General features: G+C 39.6%; 1 protein-coding gene across 3 annotated transcripts; it reads left to right on the forward strand.

The window, feature by feature from the left end:
• The first annotated feature begins 416 nt into the window (after window positions 1–416).
• UBE2D1 (ubiquitin conjugating enzyme E2 D1) lies at window positions 417–18936 on the forward strand. Of its 3 annotated transcripts, none has more exons than XM_064513579.1 (7): window positions 417–483; window positions 8877–8940; window positions 9036–9067; window positions 11895–11972; window positions 12275–12380; window positions 14851–14944; window positions 18044–18936. In XM_064513579.1, the coding sequence occupies exons 1-7, from the start codon at window positions 460–462 to the stop codon at window positions 18087–18089; spliced, it is 444 nt and encodes a 147-aa protein (XP_064369649.1). In that variant the 5' UTR covers window positions 417–459; the 3' UTR covers window positions 18090–18936. The 3 variants fall into 3 exon arrangements, with proteins under 3 accessions (XP_064369649.1, XP_064369650.1, XP_025961799.1); XM_064513580.1 differs by lacking the exon at window positions 18044–18936 and adding an exon at window positions 15591–16536; XM_026106014.2 differs by lacking the exon at window positions 417–483 and adding an exon at window positions 11267–11384.
• Window positions 18937–20981: the final 2045 nt, after the last annotated feature.

The following is a 20981-nucleotide window of genomic DNA, read 5'->3' on the forward strand; positions in this document are numbered from 1 at the left end:
TAGAGAAATAAATTGATAATGCAAAATACTGACAGTGTTCCAAAAGGGTTTTGTTTCATTTCAGCCCCCAGAGACTGCGAAAGGTGGAGGGGCCTGATTTACTGCGGGACAAATCTGAAAGCGAGCAGCCTGCTGTTGGGTGACATGGGCTGAGGCATGAGGAGCAGCGGTGCCGGGGGAAGGCGGGCTGCCGGGGGCGGTGGGGCCCGCAGGAGGGCCCGCGGGTGGCGGTGGCGCCGCCGGCCGCCAGGGTGCAGCGCCGCCCCCCTCGGGACTACATTTCCCATCGCGCCCCGCGCGCCCGCACGCAAAGGCGGACACAAAGGGCTCCGCGAGCTCCGCCCCCTTCCCCCCCTCCCCCGGCGGCGCGCGCGGCCGCCGTTACCCGCCCCCTGCCGCCCCGCCCCACCCCCGGCCGCGCGCCCCACCGCCGCCCGCCGCCGCCCGCCCCGCGCTCCCATGGCGCTGAAGCGCATACAGAAAGTGAGTGGGGCCGAGCCGCGGGGGGGGGGGGGGAGGAGCGCGCCCTCGCCGCCCCGCTGCCCGCCGGCGTCGGCCGTTGGCCGCGGCGCAGCCGTTACCGGCCCCTCACCCCCCCCCCCACCACACACACACACACACACACCCGGTGGGGCCCGGCCCGCTGCCGAGCCGCCGCCTCCGAGGGGCAGTCCGGGCGGGCAGGGGGGGGCTCTGGCCCCAGGGGTTACGGCTGCGGGACTCCTCGCCTTCCTTAGCGCCCCCCCCCCCCCAAAAAAAAAACCCCGTCTCAAGCCGTCGTTGCGACCCCTCAGGCTGAGGCCGGGCGGCTGCGAAGTGCGCGGCGGGAGGCGAAGTTGTGCCAACGGCTCCGCCGGGGTAGAGGCGGGCGGCAAACGCCCGCTGCCGAGGCGCCGCGCTGTGTGGAAGTGCCCGGGGCGGCTCCGACCCCCGAGCGTCCCCCGGTTCGGGACTTTTAGGTGATACTTGTAAATGCAGGGTTTCAAGTGAGGGGCGATGTCCAGGTTCCTTTTGTCTGCAAGACCCGGAGACAAAAAGACGTTATGAGTACTAAACACAGAAATGCAGTTAACCGTTAGCGCGTTGGCTGCGTTATAAAGTACGCGGTGTTGTGTTGCTGCGCCGCACTGAGTCATGTGCGCTAGCCCGGCGCTGTTACTGCGCTGTAGTTTCTTGTTCTGGTTTCCTACATAGATGTTACAGAAGGAGAAGTCCACAAAGCCCCGTTCGCCCTGCAGCGAGCAGGCTTGGTACACCCTGCAGTACAGAGCGAGCTACTGGTATGCATTTCCATCAGAAGTCAGCAGTCAGGTATCGCGCTGCGGATCCTGTTATACCGTTACAGGAACCACAGTTAGTTAGGGAGACTTTGGTTACTCCGTGTCATTCATTAGGGACGTTACATTTCTCTGGCAATAAGTTCTGTCGTGCTTCTGCATATCGTGTGAATGCTTTGCCTTTTGTGGGTTTTTAATTTCCTACCTTTTGAGTATGTCCCCATCCTTGTGCCTGTAAGAAAACAATTGTCCTGGATACCTTCTCTTTCCCTTTCTCATTCAGCTTTTCTCTGCTAAGGTGACAGACACAGAGGAGGTGGAAAGCCTGATAGTTCACTAGTATTTTTTTCAGATGAAGTGATAAATAGTTTGTGGTCTTCCAGCTGAGGTCCTGCTAGAGTAGAGTTGCTTTCTGTATTTTTTCTCTTATCGCTTTCCCTATGTAACTTCTTTTCCTGCTTTAGAGACTTCCGTATATATTGGAAAGCCACAACTTACTTTAATGTGGCATTTTACAAACTTTGTGTTGGATAGATGTGAAATTTGTGAGCAAATTGTCACACTAAGAGTATTTTTTATCCTATTAGCTATATTAGCCTTTTTCTACTATTTGAAAGGAAGAAATGCTGACTGGGATACTGAAGTCAAGGTTGTATAAGATTTCCCAATTGCACGATAGCTTTTATCTGAAATATGAAGGAATATTGGGGAAGGAGCTACCAGAAGAGTTGAGATTAGATTCCATACTAGGTGCCTCTTGCTTCTAGTTTGCTGCAGAAATGACTGCTGCTGGATTTCTTTTTTTTCATTAACTGCCCTCATTGCTTTCAGCTGCTTTTCCAGGGTAAGAAAATACTACTTCCAAAGGGACTTGGTCGGCAGACTGCTTCCAAAACAATATCTTAAAAAAGTGGCTTGCTGTGGAAGAGGATAGTGGTAAAGAAATAGAATTCTTTCAGATCAAAAGTTAAAATAAAGGGGAAAACGTATGTAAAGACAAATTATCTTGATGTCACTGTAATATATAGGGCTTTCTTTAAAGTTACAAGGCTGGAAAAACTAATGGTAGATGAAATGTATTTGTGTGATGGTGTGCTTATCCCATCTAATTTCCAGATGTTTTAGCCTGACTCTGTAGGTTGATAGTTATGTTGTATCTCAAGGGTAGAAGGAGATGAAATCTGGAGTAGAGGACATGTCATAAGGACTTTGTGCTTTTACAAAGAGCCTAGAGGATCTCTTTAGAGAACAAACATGGTGGTATTACTTGGGAGCTTTTCAGTTGAGACATACTGTCTCTGGTTAAGCCTGGGTGTGCTTACAGTGGTTCAGAATTGTCTTCTAACATAGGTAAGCGATTATGGTGGTGAGCCTGAGTGTTTGTTGACAATAAATGTGATGATTTGTGTGGTCAAGATGATAGCACCAACTGAGGGAACAGAGCTGTAATGCACAGTGAACATTAGTAAGTTAGCATATGTTGTCTCATGTTGCTTAGGACTCCTATTTCTAGCTAATATTGCCAATGTGATCTGTGTCATTTCATCCTTTCTTTCATTCATCTGCCTTGCAGTATTGTCTTTTGAGAAGGGATTCTCCAAAGGTGGACAGCTTGCAGACTTCAGTGAGAAGATGCATTTCTAATAGTGAAAAGACATATTATGCTGGGGAACTGTCTAAAAATCAAGCAACTGCATAACCGCTAAGCAGCTGATACTGCACATGAAGGTGTTTCCAGCTCAGCACTGCGGGTGGAATAGCAGTGAGGACATGAACCCTTGCTGCCTAAGCACAACAGTCACTGCCAGCTCCGTGACAAATTCAGAGTTCACTAGGACTGGAGTTTCTAATTCAGCTTAAGCTGAGGAGCCTGTATTAGTTTACCTTCTCAGAGCTTTGCTTTGCTCTTTGAAAGAGAGGCAATATGTTTCTATGCTGAGAAAACCCTTAGAGTGTACTGTATGTGTTACATAGAAGGAAAGCTCCTTGGGACAGGAGCTGCTTCTGTGTAGTCCGCGAAGTACCACTGCAAGAATAATCCTCTTTATTGTGGCCGTTGTCAGCTCCACTTGCTGCAAGTTATGAGAACAACGCAAATAGTATAGGTTTTTAATTATTTGGGAAAGGATATTCTACAAAGAAGCCTTTACTGTTACCAGCTGTGAAAATTGAGATGCCATTGTTCCTGTGCTAAGCAGAAAATATTCAGGCTCTTGGGTTGTATAAGTTATTGTTTAGCTTAGTTTTATCTGTCATTCCTGTGGAGAACCATTTTCTTCAGATTTCTGTTCGTAATTCTTTGTTTACATGTCTAATAGCAAGTTTGTTATCCTGTTGGCTCAGTATCACAGTTGAGAACTTACTTTAGTTGTAAATGCTCTACTTGGTGCTCTTCCCATGTTAATGGGGGGAATGCAATTTCTTATTTGCTAATGTCTCAGACAATTTGGAAGAATGTGCAAAAACGGTATTCACTTGCTCTGGTTACAAGCTTAAAAAAAGCTTGGACTCTTAGTTGGAAGAGTTGTTTCTGAGAACAGCAACGAAGTATTTTTTGACACGTTTGAAGCCTGGTTTAAAAATAGCTGTTGTTTTTTATCTTGTCAGTGCATAGTGCTTGATTGTCTTTTCTCCCACAATGCCATGAGAAAAGAAGCATTCAGACATTTAAATATGCCATTGAACTACATGTCCGTTTGTTTCAATGTGTGTTTCGTCTATACATACAGTAGCAGAATATACCAGCTTGAATCTTCATGTTGAAAACAACTTTTATTACTGTAAACTAACTCAGATAAAATTTTGTCAACACTTGTGGCTGAAGTTTTACTTTAAACTGTTGAGTCGCATGCTTTCTTTGAAGGCTAACAAACACACGGAGGCAACTCCTTCTTGGGAGCCATAATATAAAATGTTTATATTTGCCTTCAAAACTTCAGCTGTGATCTCACAGCAATATTTTGTGCATTAAAACAGTGTATAACAATCGAATGTATACTCGTCGTAAAACTTAACTTCCTCTCTATTTGAGAAATGTTCTGATAAATATTTGTCTGCTTTACATTTACCAGATTTATGTGGAACAGAGAGAGAATCCTTAACTACCCTTCAAGCACAGTCGCTGCCTTTAGGTGGTTTTTGGACAGATGATTCCAAATGCCATTAATCTTATAGCAGCAGTGTATGTATGGAATTGTAAAGAAGCGAGTCTGTGGTCTACGGTGCATTTTGTGCAAGAAATGAAGAACATAGCTGGCAGATTTACAAACCTCTGTTTTAAATAACGGAGCAGGAAAAAGAAGATCTGGTTGTGGTGGCTTGTATCTTAGAAAATTAAAATAGCTTTTAGTGACGCAGCCTGTCATTGATTTCAGTCTTTTGATAGCCTCCAGGATTTTCTTCTGACCTTTTTTTTGTTAAGAATTGCAAATAAATGAGATATTTTTGGGGCTGATGTTTGTTAATACTCACGGACGTAGCCAGTGAGTGTCCGTGAGTACTATGATGAGGATATTTATCCTCCTGTTATCAAAGCATCCTTTTCAGTTTGATCCAGTGGCTTTTTAGGACAAAACCCCACTGCTAATGAAGTTTATTAACTGTTTAACTGGCCCTTCCAGAATTCTGAAGCAAAAAGCTTTCCTGACCTTTTTGACCATCTTTGTACTTTTATGAAATGTATGCTATATTAATTTGTGACAATGAGTGATGGTCTGCACATGCAAAAGTGTTTTTAGCATTTATAACATAGTGTAAATATATACTTTTTTAAAAATCTGTTAAACTTGATTTTTTAAAAAATTTTTGTCTCATGCTATCAACAGAACTGTCTCTTCTAGTGTGGATGTGATGTGGTGAAAAGTGATAATTCGGAGGTTTAGCTGCATCCATCTCCACTAATTGTTCTCTAACACTGGTATCATTAATCTAAAATTACTGTGTTAGCTATACGTGGGGATCAGTCCTGTCTGCTTTTGTGTTCTGCTGATGTTTTGTAGTTTTAAATGTAAGTTTACTGTTGCACCCATTCATTGTGACTAGTTAGAGGTATAGAATTAGTGTTTTATCCCAATAAAGCTGTGATAACTTTGTGCAGAGAAAGAGATGCTAATAGGAATAAATCTTCTAATACTCTCAAACAAAGAAAAATATTATAGAACAGAATAAACTTGGCATGTGTTGGAGCTCTGGAGTGATACTTTTATGCTGTGACATTCACCACTGTTTGAAATGACTGATAGCTGTGTTTGCATCTCCTGCAAACCAAATGTTACTGTGTTTTTGCATATTCTCATTGAAGATACGTTGCATTGGTGTATGCTGTAAACTGCAGTGCTGAGTCTCTTTTGAAACAGAATCCACTCTGCTTTGAGGTATAGATCCTGTTCATTCGCCTGCCTATGTCAAAGCCTCGCACTAGCATTTTCTATATCATTGACTAAAAATATTAGTGCAGGCAAGCAACCAGGCATACATAATGCAGCAACAAGATGATAATCCATAAAACATGGACAAAGATGCCAGAAAAAAATGACTTAAAATTACAGGAACATTTTTGGTGTTGACTGTCTAATCAGCCCTACATGCAGTTCTGCACTTCTTGATGAGGCTTCAGCACATGGTGTTTTGTAGCTGTTCGCACAGCAAGGTTTTCTTTCAAGATTATATTTGCTGCTTTGCGTAGAGAGTTCTTGCATTTAACAGCTCTTTCTCTTGCCAGTCTATAAAGTCGCGAAGCAGTTTTTCTAGCCCTACTTACACAAGAGAATCTTTACACTCAAGTATTTTATAGTGTTCAGCTCTGGACACTGACAAGTCAGTGCTCAGTCTGACTCATAAGGGACGTTCTGACGATGTCCTTACAGCATTTCAAAAGATGTAGGAAAGCCTAAAGCCTAAATCTTACAGCGCTCTGGATAATTTTGCTTTGAGTATGAAGCTTAGGCAGCATCATTACTCTAACAGCACAAAGCAAAATCATTCTTTGATTTTATCATAGCTTGAGCTGAGCTTCTGTGTATAGAGGCTCAAACTCTTCCCTGTCAAATTCAATTTATAAGGTTTGATATTGTTACTGTTTGTATTTTTAAACCACATGAACTTTAGTACGTTATTTCTCATGATTGGAAAATATGGCCTAAATTTGCTCTGTCTGGATCTGGCCTTATTTTTCCCATCTGCCTAAACTCTCTTATTGTATCTATGAATACTGCTCTAATGTAGTGGCCTAGAGAGCTTTTTCTTCATCATTGTTAGGGAAATGTTATAACAGCTTTTCGTAGTTCTAGATCTGGTATTATGAGCTGTGATTAAAACCATGATTTTATCATAGACAGATGTCAATGCCTTTAGCCTGAACAAGTTGAAAGTATATATCTGAGTAGCCTTGGCCAATCTCTACCAGTTCTGAAGTGCACGTGTACATATGAATGAGAAAAGAAGTTGTGTGTTTTTTGAGCGTGTAAGTGTCTTGAGAAAAGCATCCAACAACTAGAAGTGTTATTTCAGACTCCAAAACTGTTGAGTGCTTGTCTAGCAGCTATAGGAATGTTCACATACGCGTAAGGAAATGTTTGCATAAATTTTAGAGACTTTCTGAGGAGTTAAGCTACACATTTTTCCCATCACCGCAGTTAAATTAGTAGTCATCTAGAGCTGCTATAAAATGCTTGATTTCAGGCTTTGGTCGAGTTCTTCACTTCAGTTAGCAGTCTTGCATAGAGGACTTTTTTAGCATCTGTACAAGATGTAATCTTCCCATGTTGGGTTAGATCTTGAGTTGCAAATTAGAGTAGACAGTGGCTGTAACTGCTCTGCTGCCGCTTGTTGCAACTCTCATGTCTCCTGGAAATTCGAGACTTGTTGATTCCCTTTTTGTACTGGCAGTGACTTGGCTTTACGTGGATTACTGGTTCTCTGTATCACTCCTTTAGTGAAATTTGAATCCTCAGATTAGAAAGGAAACTGCACTTTTAAAGGGTTTTGCTATTGCTTTTGTTGGTTGAAGTCTAGCCTGGAGTGTTGTTTCTGGAATAGCACATGATTTCACCAACAGAATAAAATTGGGGCTGACAAGTAAAACTAGTTAGCAACCTGAGCTATTTCCGTACATCAAAGAACTGTCTATTTTAATCGCAAAGTTTGTGAGGAGTAACTTCAGAGCAAATAGTATTTTACTGCTCTACTAACTGGGTGAAGGTTTGTCGCAGTGCATTTCCTTAAATTCAGGAGCAAGAGGGGACCTGCAAAAAGTGTAGCTGAATTTAGGTGCCAAGCGTTTGCACCTTGTTCCCTGGGAAATGAGGTGTCTTGAAGAGAGTACTGTGTGAGTTGAACTGTTTACTGGATGTCGTAATTGGATGAATACATTGCTGCTGTTGAGGAGTATAGAGTTTTAACCCTTCAAACTGTGCATTAGGTCTGGTCACAGTACATTAATGATTTTTACTTTAAGTTAAACAGACTTTGCTCCAGTTTAAACCTTGATTTTTTTGAAGTAGTTGTCTTGATTAATGATTTTTGTTTGGAAATGTTTTCATTGCTACTCCTTAAGCTAAACTCAAGGAGATATTTGCAGACCTGCTTATTTCTATAGTTGACTTAAAGGTATATGTCCTGAGTAATTAGTTGAGTGACTTAGAAACAGTGATTTAGAGCAGTTCTTTTAGGTTATTTCAATGGAAGTATTTACACATAACTGTTAAACTTATAGCAGCAGAGTTCCTACTGGCTGAGAGTTGGAAAAAGTAATTAGCTTGTTCTTAGTATAGAAAAGCTTTAGACATAAAGTAATAGATAGAATTAGACAAAACAAACTAGCATTAATGCCTGGCTTGTCTTGTATTTGATATATTGATGATAAATTGGATGAAAAGCTGTGGTGTTTTTGCATAATTAAATAATAATTTTAAGTTATTTGAGACTCTCTAGACTTCTGTAAAAGAAATATCAGGTGAGCTGCAAAAACTATTCTGAACGCTTACATTTCAACTTTCTTGAGTTTTCTTAGAAATCATTTTGAAAATGATTATGTGGAGAATTAAATCAAGGTACGTTAAGTAAGGTGTGACACTAATATTTTTCCTTTGTTTTCTAGTTCACTTGAGAACCTTCATGATATGTTCATATATTGCTTCTAGGAAAACTGCAAGCACTTTATGAGCTAGTTTAACTCAGCTGATATATACAGGTTAGAGCAGTACAAGAAGCTTTTGTAGAATCAAAAGCTAAAGGAACAGTCAGCTTAGCACAACAATTTCTAAATTAAGTAGTGAGCTTACTGAGAAATCAATTAACCCTTCATTTTCTTCATTTCTTTCTGCCTTTACAGTGAAATTTCAGTAGATCCAACTTACTGTGAACTTGGTTATAACTCTTACGTACTCTCAGGTATTAATTGGTGGCATAATACTGTCTTACTGGAAATCTACCTAGAAAAATTCTTTTCATATTGCAGGGCACTTCACATTTTGATTTCTTTAAAAACATTTCAGCTCTGTTTTATTAAATCTGTTTAGTGCGTTTTCACTCTTGGAGGTGATGTTATGTGATCTGTATGTTCACGTAGATCTGTTTCAAGTATTTCTATATTCCTTACAGGAATTGAGTGATCTGCAGCGTGACCCACCGGCCCACTGTTCTGCTGGACCTGTTGGAGATGACTGTAAGCTCTTCATCGTATGTTGCTACAGTTGACTTTTTTTTCAGTTAAGAGCAAGCTGAGAAGAACCCTAATCATAATATCTTTTTGACTTTCAGTGTTCCATTGGCAAGCAACTATTATGGGACCTGTAAGTATATAATTCATACCCTTTAGAAAACTAGACCTTGTTTTCCTTTTGATTATGGAAGGATTTATTTGGGTGTATGTAAACATGACAATCAAATTCAGCTGTGCCCTGTACAGACTAAAGATTTGGGGTGGCATTGTTGATATTCTTAGTAATCTGGTAGTAGTTTCTTTCTGTAACTCTTCAAGAATCCCCCCTCCTCCTCCTCCTGTTCCTGAAATCAGAGATGTTTAATCAGTCCACCATAAGGTTTGAATCAACGGTGTGCTGTGAACTGAAAAGCTTGCTTTCCAAAGATGATCATTACAATTCTGGAAGAGTCATCCATCCAGTGGTGTAATCCAGTGTAAAAGCTAGTAAATGTAAACAAGAGTGGTGTTGCACAAGGAGATTTGGGGGTTTTCAGATAGTTGGAGCTCATTTGATGGCTGTGAGGTGGCGCGGCCGAAAACAGATGACTTTTGGGAGCTGTAGTCAAGCAATTGTGGGTTCTTTTGGTTTCTACATGAGAAAAGCCTGCTTTCCTCAGGCTGAGGGAGATCTGTAAAGACTTAAGACTCTTTTCAAAGAAATGATGTAAGAAGGGATGGGAATGCTTAAGAAAAAGTTGTAAAGGAATCCTGAAAAGGATTTCAGCAAAGAAAATGAGGAATAACGTGACCTGAGGGAAGGGATATTTATCAATACCACAGTAAGTTTGTATTCTTACTCTTTTCCTTTTGGACTTCTTGCTAACTTGCAAAGAGGGGTTTCTGGTTCAGGCAGTGAGCTGAACCAGTCTGCGAGCTGGAAATTTGAGACAGTACTTAATCCAATGACATACAGCTTCACACGTTGGAGAAAATGGAATTGTGGCTGCTTTGAGATGGTGTTTCAGCATCTTCAGCACAGCTCCTCTGAGTCAATGAAAGACGAGTTATTAATGTACCAGTAAAATGCTGGAGCCTGTTGCCCAACTTGTCAGTGGCCTAGCAGCAACTCGAATGCTTGTGACAAGCTTTTCTATAGGTTACTAAAAATTGTGCCGTTGTTCTTTAATAACTGTTACTTCATTGGGTCATTCTGCCCTTGCCTCTCTGCACTGCTTAAAGGCGAGTGGCAAAACAGCAAAGAATATAGAGTTAAGAAAAGCTTATGGGCTGATTGTCCCTAGTATTGTCTCTTTCTGAATGACCCAGTGACCTCAATAAGGGAAATATTAGCACATAAATCCCAACTAAGCTTCCTTTTTTTTCCAGTTTGCAGTTCACCTTTATATCCTGTAGGACAAAATGTTCTTTTCTTCCCTTCAAGTTCCTTAGATTTCTCTAGTTCTGGATAAGAATGAGAATCCCTTGCCAGCCTTTCTCAGCCTTATCTGCCAAAAAGAAAAGCCACACTATCAGCATGTTATCCTTTATCTTGATGAGAAAATCACATGTACCTTCTGTATGCTTCCTGATGGGCTGAGGGGCAGTGTAGAATTAAAGCTTACCTTCAGAATTCACTTCCGATGCGTGGATGTAGGATAACCTCTCCTCCTGTCTCTGGGCGTCATCGGTTCGTTTTATATATCTTAGCTGCCAAACATAGCGTGACTTCACTTTGCCTTCTCTCTGACGCTGAACTTGTCTGATCTTCAGCTTATTTTAACTTTGACAAATCCATTTAGTATGCATGCAAGCACTGCTTTCAAACCTAATTGGAAATACAGTGGCAATCTCTTCTGGTGTTACCTAATGCTGACTTCTTAGCAATACTATATATAACCTGTCTTACATTGCAACGCTGTCTGCATTTTGAGTGTGTAGGAAGACCTGTCTTAAAATGAACCATTTGTGGCTTTACGTATTACGTTCTTCTCTAAAGCTGTAACTTTTGCTCATTTCTGTGGTCAACTTTTCATTTAAAAGCAGGCCACCTTTTCTCTCATAAGAAAACCAAAAACTTGATGTTCTACAGCTTTGCTGAGACCGAGTCCCTACGTGGCTGTTTTAAACTTGACAAAGTAATGAGGCATTCTTTCCCTTCTGCTAATCAGAAATTGCAGGTTTGCTCTCCATCACTTAGTGTTGAGACTTTTTCCCCCCCTTTTGTACTTAATAGGAAGGAAAGGTGTCCTCAACAGATGACTGCAGCAAAGTTACTTCTCTCTGTTAACTGTGTGCAACCTGGACATAAACCTGTGCACATGTTCTCTAACAAAATGCATGTTCACAGATTTGTACAGGTCACAAAGATGTTGTGTGTTTTAAAACTCCCTGATGTCATCATGATCAACTGAATTATGTTGGAAAATCCTACTCTTTGCATCTGCAAAGAGAAACCACTTCCTGAGGTAAGTATATTTGTAGCTTAAAGGTGGAGGAAGATCCGGAATATAGCAGAGCAGCTGTGGTATTGCACAGAGGCAGGATTTGAAAGACCTGCTCTGGGTTTTGTGTTCCCCTTGGTGACCTGGAGCTAAGCTCCAGGAGTACCTTGCAGCCCAGATCCTGAGGAGGGAGGTAGTTTGGAGCGGAAAGATCAGCAGCTTGGTTACTCCACCAGTCCAACACTGCTTGCTCACCTTCTCTCCCTGAGAAGGGCAGCACTCAGTAGCTGTGTTGGGCTGCTGCAGTAGTAGCCATGGTTGGCTCTACCCATAGCTCTTCAGGCCAGTGGGAGGATGCCATTCCCTCAGCATCAGCTCTGTGCCTTCCCGGTACGCAGCCTGTTGAGTGAGCTGTGTACTGGGGGGAAAAGGAATTTTCTAAAATAATTGTGGCTTTGGGAGGTTCTCTGCATTCAGAAGGGAAGTGCTGAAATACCTGAAATATGTTAATGTCTTTTGTTTTTGTTTTTTCAGCCAGATAGCGCATATCAAGGGGGAGTATTTTTTCTCACAGTACACTTTCCAACAGACTATCCTTTCAAACCACCAAAGGTAAGTCCTTTCCCTGAGAACTTATGCAAGTTCTAGTTCAGGGCTTTTTTTCAATGTCTTGACTGTTTGGGGCTCAATTCAGGGAGGTAAAACCAGACAGGCCAGCAATAGGGTACACGTTTGTCATGAGTGAATAGATATGACTGAATCCTAAAACTGAGTGATAGGATGAGAGATTGTACAATAGAATGTGTTGGGTACAGCAGATAGAGTATGACTGGGAACCAAAGGGACAGTATTTAGGATTCCAACCGTAATAAACACGATTTGATGTTAACATCTTGTTTTGTTTTGAATTCCAGATTGCTTTTACAACAAAAATATACCATCCAAACATAAACAGTAATGGGAGTATCTGTCTTGATATCTTGAGATCACAGTGGTCACCAGCTCTGACCGTATCTAAAGGTAAATGCACAGGTGTGCTAATGAATTTATGAAATTGCATACAGTGCCATGGGTTTTTTTGGTGTTACCTCAGTGCCTGAGGGTAGCAGTGGGAACTCATCTATCCTGCATACAAAAGTGGCAAATTCCACTGGAATCCTTGTTAGGATCCAAGACCTTTCACAATTTGTTTGGAGTGTCAAATGACATAATAGATTATGCATGCAGCAAGGAAATATTCCAAAACAAGTTGAATAGGATAATAGTCCAGTTAGCCTGAAATATAACTTTTATATTATAGCTGACTGTGCATACAGAAATGAGGAGAAAGTGGTGTCTGATAGATGACAGAGCTACAAAATCAAATGGATTTGGATGTAAATAGAAAACACCAATACTGACATGTGCCTGGACTTACCTGACTGTGTACTGGGGTTTTCTGATAGCTTTTTGGGTTGCTTGAGCATCCTTGCATGGGCTAAAGTCTTAATTCTTCTTTATTTTAAGGGAAGAGACATTGCTCTGGTTTGCATTCCTCTGTAAAATAAATATTTAAAATGTAGTTGCTTTCCAGATCATCAGTAAAAGATTTCTTATAATATTCTAGTGCTTTTCTAAATTTTCTCAAGTTTGAAGAACCTTGATTCTTGCAATGTTGAGATTATAGTTAGGCAGTTCTTTTGTAGGCTTTTTGTGTCACTTGAAAAGCTGCTTAAAATGTGGGTGCTATCATTGCTTTTCTCACCCACATTCAGAATGCTTAGCCACACTCAGCCATATTACAGAAAATTCTTAGGTGACTCCAAGTTTTAATCAATATTGCATCTTGCTTAGGTGCTTAAGACACCATGTGTCTTTTTTAGAACAGTGTCATTGTTTTGTGTGGTCATTGTTTGGTGTAAGAGCAAGAAAATATTGTCTGACCCATCAAAACTCTTCTATGCAAGTGCAGTTGCTAAACCTCCTTGGAAAAGCAACTGCTGCTCATGCACGCCATCATGTGCAGTAATCTCAGAAGCTAAGTAAAATCTAAGTTTAACACTGTTTCCTGATGTAGCCATTGAAGGCATGACTTCTGTGTAGTTGATACCAGCTTTCCACAGAAACTGGCTGATTGTATTGCTGAGCAAGAATCGTCTTGTTTCCAGTTAGTTAGAAGGCGCTTAGAAATGAGAGCTGGCATTTATATCTTGCCTAACAGTCAGCATTTAGGACTAAATGAAACCTCTCAGTTTTCAGGTCTTCTGTCCTTTTCTGTAAATGTCTTTTACTTTTTGGTGAGTGTTCCTCCAGTTTTAGAGGAGCAATCTACTGGTTTTACATTTTCTGAGTTGAAGAGCTTTTAGCGTACTTGCACATTATGTATTTTAAAGTGGAAAACATCTCAGTGGCTCATGGAAGCTTCTCCTTTATAGTTCTTATTTCTAATATTGATGTATTTGGCACTTAATAAAATTGAAATAAATCAGTATAAAGTGGCTGAGCTTGCAGCAGCCAAAAATGGGTATTAGTTCAGGTTGAACTATTTTGTAACAAGGCAAAGCAAGAAAACCTTGTATTTTCCAGCAGTCAGTTATTGAAATTAAGTTAATGAGCTGGGCAACTTAACAGCTGTCTAATTCCCTTTTACAAGATGTTTAGAATTGCTTAACTGTGTACTCCTGGGTCAGTAGGTATAATGTCAGAGTTCGCTTCCTTTCTGGTTAGGATTCATTGGATATGTTTTGACTTCCCTCTGATTTTTCCAGAACAAGATCTCGAACAGATTTTGCAAACCTAACTTTTTATGTGATTAACATTATAACCACTGGAAATGTCACCAACCACCATTGTTTACTATAAATTACTAAAACATTGGTACAGTTTATGCAAATATTCCTATTAGTTTTAAATATAAAAGTAAATGTTTCCTGAAATATATATACTGCAGGTGTCGTAAAAATCAAACATCCTTGCTTTGATACCAGGAACTGAATATGGAATTATAAGAAGTGAGCACCTGTGTATAATGCTGATAAAGTATCCCCCACAATGGAAATCATATTTGGATTGAATTCAGTGAAATACTGATGTGAAGGAGAGAATAACTCTGTCAGCACAGAAGTGGGGAAGGATGTGCAGAAATCCAGTGTTGTGTGGTAGTGTAAGATTAATGATAAATAATTGGAGGTGGAAGGGGGCTTAGTTTGATCAAATATTCATATGGAACTACGTAGTCTGTAGTTTTTTTAATGTTCATAGATTAAAGCACTGGGGAGAGAGATCATTACAAAAGGTGCAAGTCCATGGGTTGCAAGCTGTCTAGGTTAGCGAAGGGAAAAATGGTCCTGATCTTGTATAAACATTGCTGAGCAGAACTGCTATGTAAAAGCTATGCATTTCCTTTCCAGCCTTCTGCTCCCTTTCTCCCATATCAGTGTATTGGAATATATTAAAGGTCTGTAGAAATAAAGCAAACTAACTTGTTTAATCTAGTGTCTCTTTTATTTAGTTTTATTGTCCATATGCTCCTTACTTTGTGATCCTAATCCAGATGATCCTTTAGTACCGGATATTGCACAGATCTACAAGTCAGACAAGGAAAAGTGAGTATAACATAGATATGCGTATTTTGTGTGTGGTACTTGCAGATGCTTATCTGCTATACAATCTTCTACTTTAACTTTTCAAGATACTCTCTTCATAGATTTCCACAATATAAAGGATTAGATGTTTAAATCTTGAAGATATCTATCCATGGAATGGCAAGCAGGAAACTGTTCGATACTAATTTTTTGTATTTAAAGTTGCACAAAACATTCATGCTGTGACATTGAATGTTCCTATTCCTTTTTCATTGCATGAAAATCTCTTCTCAAATATAAAATATTTGTTGCTATGGTGGCCCTCCAGTTGTAAAACTTGTGCATTTGGTAAAAAGTTCAGTGTGAACTGTGGAACATAGGATTTGACACAATTTTATAAATGTAGCATGGGCTAATATTCAGCTCTTTTTAGTGTGTCACATTTATTGCAAATTGCAACATCTTACAGAGAAAAAGAATCTCTTTCTACTTTCTGGAACTGTTGTAGAACTTGGTGGGAAGTTTCTAGTATTGGGAAGGTGACGTGGATGGCACATAACTGAAGTACTACATACTTCTCAAATCAAAATCGGTTTTGATCCAAAAGTTTTAACTCTACAAGTGTTGTACTGACTGAAATTTCTATTCTTGGGTCTTTTACTTCTAGTGCGGAACGACCTGGATTTTCCAAAGTTCAGTTTTGAGGCTTGCTGACTTCTTCCTGTTGTACATCACCCCTAAGGAGGGTTTTGAAATGCTGTGATATAACTACGTACATGGCTGAACCCTCACAGTATCAGATAACAGGATTTAGTGGTCGCTAGCATGTGCAGTGCTTTGGCATAATGGCGTTTCTTTCCAGAGCACCACTTCTATAGAGTGGTTCCTCTGGGCGCTCAAACTTTGAGTAGCGATGTCTGTGGATAGCTAAGCCAACTTCGACATTGATTTCTTAAGAGTTCATTGCAGATGTGGGTGGCTGGAAACTCAGGCCCCTTATTCTGCAGACTAGACTGCACCATTTCTGAAGGGTTGCATGAAGGAAATATTACTTCTGAGTGATTTTGTATCTTTGCTGCTTTCTGCTGCTGTATCAGCTTATTCATTTCTCCCAGGCTTGAAAATTATGCTTAAAAAAGGTTACAGATTCAGTGATCCAGGAAGGAAAAATTACTCTGCTTACTACTGGGAGATTCTGTGGAACTCTGCTGCTTTAGGTATTTTGAGCACAATCCAGGATGTAGTCTTACCAGTGTGGCATGAATCGTCTTCTCTAACAGCATTTTTGTGCCTGTTGCTTTCCTAGGTGTGCGTTAGAGTAAGTAAGCCTGAATGAAGAAATCAAGTTAGGACAGTAACAAAAAGTAGGGGGCTCTAAGGTTTTCCAAACACATCCAGTGTGAGTCCTAATTTACCAGGGATGAAATAACCTTCCACAAAATGCTTCCACCACAAAATTTCTGGTGGCCTTGACAAGAAATTAAACAGTCATAGCCATGCAATGCATCCATGAATAACCTAAACACCACTGATTACACTGGTTATCTGACTTTTTGTTGAAGCCACTGAAATTGTCATGAATTTAGTTGGGGCAGGTCATTTTATCCTTGATACTTAGGCTGATTTTTGGTAAATTTGCTGTTAGCTGTTTCCCTGTTTCATATTCTCTGGCATTTTTGTGTGATATCCAGAAGACTTGCTGATCTTCTGGTATTTTTTAGTACTGAGCCATTGAAGAACTTGTTGGGATGCATGGAAGTGGCCTACAGTTCATCATATATCACAGCTCATGAAGATTTAAGTATTGCTTTTACCTTGAGGACTGGATAGAGAAGGAATGAGGTAAAAGTTAGATGGAAGTCTGTGGTCTTAGTATTTGAAATGAGGCACTTGCCCAGAGTGAGAACTATTAAAATGGCCTTTTTGTGACAGTTCTGTTCAAGTCATGTATTTCACTGCTGAAGGGCTTGAACTTTGTGGCTTGTACTGCAAGGCAGATAGTTTTCAAGCTGAGGATGTGCCTCAGCCTCTGCCCATCCCCTTACGCAATACTGCTTTCAGCTATCGTGCCTCCTGTTTGTGACTGAAGTGAAGAAGGGATACTTCTCCATCTCCAAAACTAGAAACTTAATCATTGTGGGATATACAGAGAAGGTGAAATTCTTGACTAAAGGGCTTTTCTTTTTATACTAATCACCTATTTTTTTAATCTTATCTCAGATTTCAGAAATGAAAGATATAGCTGATACATACGAGCATCTATTTTTTAGCATATGCTAAAAATCCAAAGACTTGTGTAATAGCATATTCTTAGCGACACAAACAAGTAACATATGATTTGGTATACTGAACTCAAATGGTTCGGAGGAGGGGAAGTTTTCAGTGTTTCATCTGAAGAACCCAGAAGAAGGTGAAACTGGCCTGAAGAGTGGAATGTAACAAATGTAAGGACTAAAGGAAAAGTTATTGATTCTCTGAGGACATTTATCCCTGGGAGTGCTAGTTAGCTTCATACCAGAAGAAAAAGACCCAAGAGTTAAAATCTAGTCACAAAAATGTTTTTTGAGAAATTTTCCTTTTAAGTTCAGATGGCAGTGCAGGAGGGAGAATAATAATAAAAAAACCTCTCCTTCAAAATTAATGCAAATAACTGCAAGCTTCTTCAAAAAGCTTTCCATCCCCACCCTTTCCAAAACCAGTTAATTATACTGAATTTCATGCTATTAAAGTAAACTTTGTGAAATTGCATACGCATTTGGGAAGAATCAACAACAAATTCCTATTAATGAGCAAATCAACAACAAATTCCTATTAATGAGGAAATAAGGGAACTATTGGTGAAATGCAAGTGAAATGTGCACACTGATATGCATTTTAATACAAACCTATATTAAAACCAAAGATTGTTCTGAGCTTGAGTCAAAATTCTTTTGATAGGTAACCTTAGAAGCTGAACATACAGTGGGTATGTGTTATTTGGCTTTTAGACTTTTTTAACATTATATGAATCAATGCTTAGAAGTGATAAGCTCAATAACATCTATATTAAGCAAATACGTGGGCATTGTCAATGTATCACTAACAGATCTTCACTGTAATGCCTTCTTTCTGCACGTACAGATACAACAGACATGCAAGAGAATGGACTCAGAAATATGCAATGTAAACTTGTGAAGACTTTTTCATATACCACAGAGTACTGTAAATTCTAGGGTTTTTTCAAATTAGAAGGAAATGGAGCACAGTTTACTGTTTCAGTGTACCATGAGGCCCTTTTTTCCCTGTTTTCTTTTTTAACCCATGTAAGTGTGTTTCTGGAACAAGGGAAAACAAACTTCCAAAAAATAACCTTATGACTGTGATAAGAATATTTATCTTTTTTGTATGCTTGCAGAAGACATTTATTATGGTTTTTAAGAGTTGAACATCTGCATCTTCAAACTACAAGATCCATAATGCAGTTGTAAAGCAACCAAATTATTTTTGCTGGAAAAAGTAGCTGTTTTTGTGATAAATACTGTATGTGTGTCTTTATGTTGTCTGTTTCACAAGTGTGTTCAAACTTCATTTTGTTAGTTCACTTATATAATTTGTATTTTTTTTACTGTATAGACTAAATATATTTTATTTACCATGTAAGTCACTTCATTTTAGACTTACTTTCTTGTGCACAGTATTGACAAGATACAACTGCTAGTAATGAAAATAATTGGGGTATCCCATCTGTTAGGATATTCTAAAGACTGACTGCAGATTTCTTAAAACCTAAAATGATCTTTGCACTGTAATTCTTAGTATGCCGATTATGGAGAAACACTTGTTTTTGATTCTGTTGCATACTTGACTTAATTTTATTGCAATGTGAACTAATTGCACTGCTATGTAGAAAGATATGTAACCTTTTTGTTGCTATTCACAACTGATTTTTCCCTGTGGGCAACATAACATTCTGGCAGACCTTTTACAAATCTAAATGTAGCCTTTTCCATATAAATAAAATGCATTTTCTACTACTTCTCTTGGCTATTTTTTTTAAATCATGCATATCCTTGAAGTGCTTGTTCTAACATTAGAAAATCAAAATATTAAGTATGCATGTGTATTGTAGGCAAAAGGGGAATAAAGCCATGCATCTGATACTACTCAAAACTTTGCTGCAATTAATTTGTATGCTGACTTTACAGCATTTATTTAGCATGCTATACCCATTGCTTTATATAGGACTTCAACTAATTTAATTGCGTATTATACATCTATTAAATTACTGAGGAAATTCCACAAGTGTTTGAGCACCAAACACTTTATTTAATGTGTATTTGCAATATCAGAATGTTACAGTAAATTTCTTAAAATTGAAGCTAAATTACCCATTAACTGTCACTTCAGTTGCTTCAGACTATGCATGTAGCAAACCAGTAGTGCTGGAGAGAGGCAATCTTCTTTTATAAAAATGTATTCAAACCAGAAGACTTCATTTCCTATCGTAAGTTTTCTTCAGGAACCTGTAAATAAAAATGCATGACTAATGTTTTGCTCTGTACCTTGCACATTAACCAAAAGTGACTTCCAGTTGGGAAACCTGCCATCACAAGAAAATACATTTTTAAGATGACAAAATATTTGCTTTTTACTGTAATGAATGTCAAACTGGAATTTAGGATGTGGGAGGAAAGCATGCACAGTCGGAGCTTTTTTTCCGACCGGTGGAATATCGGTATCTTCACGTTTGCTGACTTGCTGCCTGTAATGGCATGAGCTGGTCACATGCAGCAAGGTGTCGCTTCTGTGCTACTTTTATCTCTGACCCAGTAATGACTTTTGAAAGGCAAGCTTGATGGACACTGACTTTTATTAATCTTAAAATGTCCCTGTTCACTTTAGGTTGTAGCAATATTTCGTATGTTGAAGAAAAACATTTTTCTGTGAGTAAAATAAGTGCTTCACTATACTTGAACCAGGATAATGTAGCTAGGAAGATAAAGCCATTGTTATTTATACTTATTGCTAAATGGGTGGTAGAAAATTCTGGCCATCAGAATGTGCTCCCAGAGCTTTTAATTTTTCTAGATTGTTAGTGATATGCTTGTACTAGAAGTTATTTAAATGTTTGCAATATCTGTATTGAAGTGTGTGAAATTGGAAGTTTGACTTGTATCTCAGAATACTCACTTTCTTTGGTTTACTGATCTGTATTAGGGCTGGTTTGAAAATGTTTATACTCCCAGCTGCTAATCTTTCAGCTGTGCGCCATGCCTGCAAGAATGACTTTCCATCACAGTGCAAGATCAGCAGGATGATCAAAAACTTAACAGAAAAGAAAAAGGCTGAAGTACTTGTGACTATTTAACATACTCTGCTTACAGCATATTTATAAAAACTATTCTATGGGCATGTTGTTTTAGAGGCATTTAAGCCGAAACCAAGTCTTTGCTTCTCATGCTTCTCTTAGTTTAGACATTCTGCTTCTGAAATAGTATCTATGATAAATATGACCGGTCTGTCAAAGAGTTGGTCAGCCTTCATATACTGAAATAAACCCATTCAGCCTTCTTCTGTTCATACTTTCACGGTACTGTGCAGCACTTTTTTTTTTTTTCCTTCTGGTTGAAAGGTTACTCAATCCTGTGTTTCTTACTATGATGGAAAAAAAAAAAAAAAGAAAAAACGTAATTCACATATCCCTTTTTTGCTCCTTGCCTTGTTGAGAGCCGTGCTGGCTCCTGACACTTCCACAGTTAAAAGCATTTCGTCAGGAGGGAGCGACTGACGGGATCCTGTTACTTTTTGGCCACTGCTGATGGATTTCTGTTCAATTAGTTTGAGCTGTGTGTTACTTTCTGCCTGGTTATATCACCTGAGGGCCTGAACGAAAATAAACTTGGAAGGAAACCATGAGAAAAGGTGTGTGCTGCTTTGCTGGGTGAATAATAAAGGGAAGCAGGGCTGGCGTTTGGGGGTACGTCTTACGTATTTATATAAGCACGAACCCGGTGAGGCGGGGGCGGCTTTGGGGATGCGTCGTTTTTCGGGAAAGGGGGGAAGAGCCAGCCGCCCCCGG

Source organism: Dromaius novaehollandiae, chromosome 6 (assembly GCF_036370855.1).
Source record: "Dromaius novaehollandiae isolate bDroNov1 chromosome 6, bDroNov1.hap1, whole genome shotgun sequence".
NCBI classification, from domain to species: domain Eukaryota; kingdom Metazoa; phylum Chordata; class Aves; order Casuariiformes; family Dromaiidae; genus Dromaius; species Dromaius novaehollandiae.

Bases quoted from the DNA above. Each gene is read 5' to 3' on its own strand.
- UBE2D1 (XM_064513579.1), top strand. From the start codon at position 460: ATGGCGCTGAAGCGCATACAGAAA. The intron at 484-8,876 runs GTGAGTGGGGCC...TATTCCTTACAG, and splicing joins CGCTGAAGCGCATACAGAAA to GAATTGAGTGATCTGCAGCG. The intron at 8,941-9,035 runs GTAAGCTCTTCA...TTTGACTTTCAG, and splicing joins TGGACCTGTTGGAGATGACT to TGTTCCATTGGCAAGCAACT.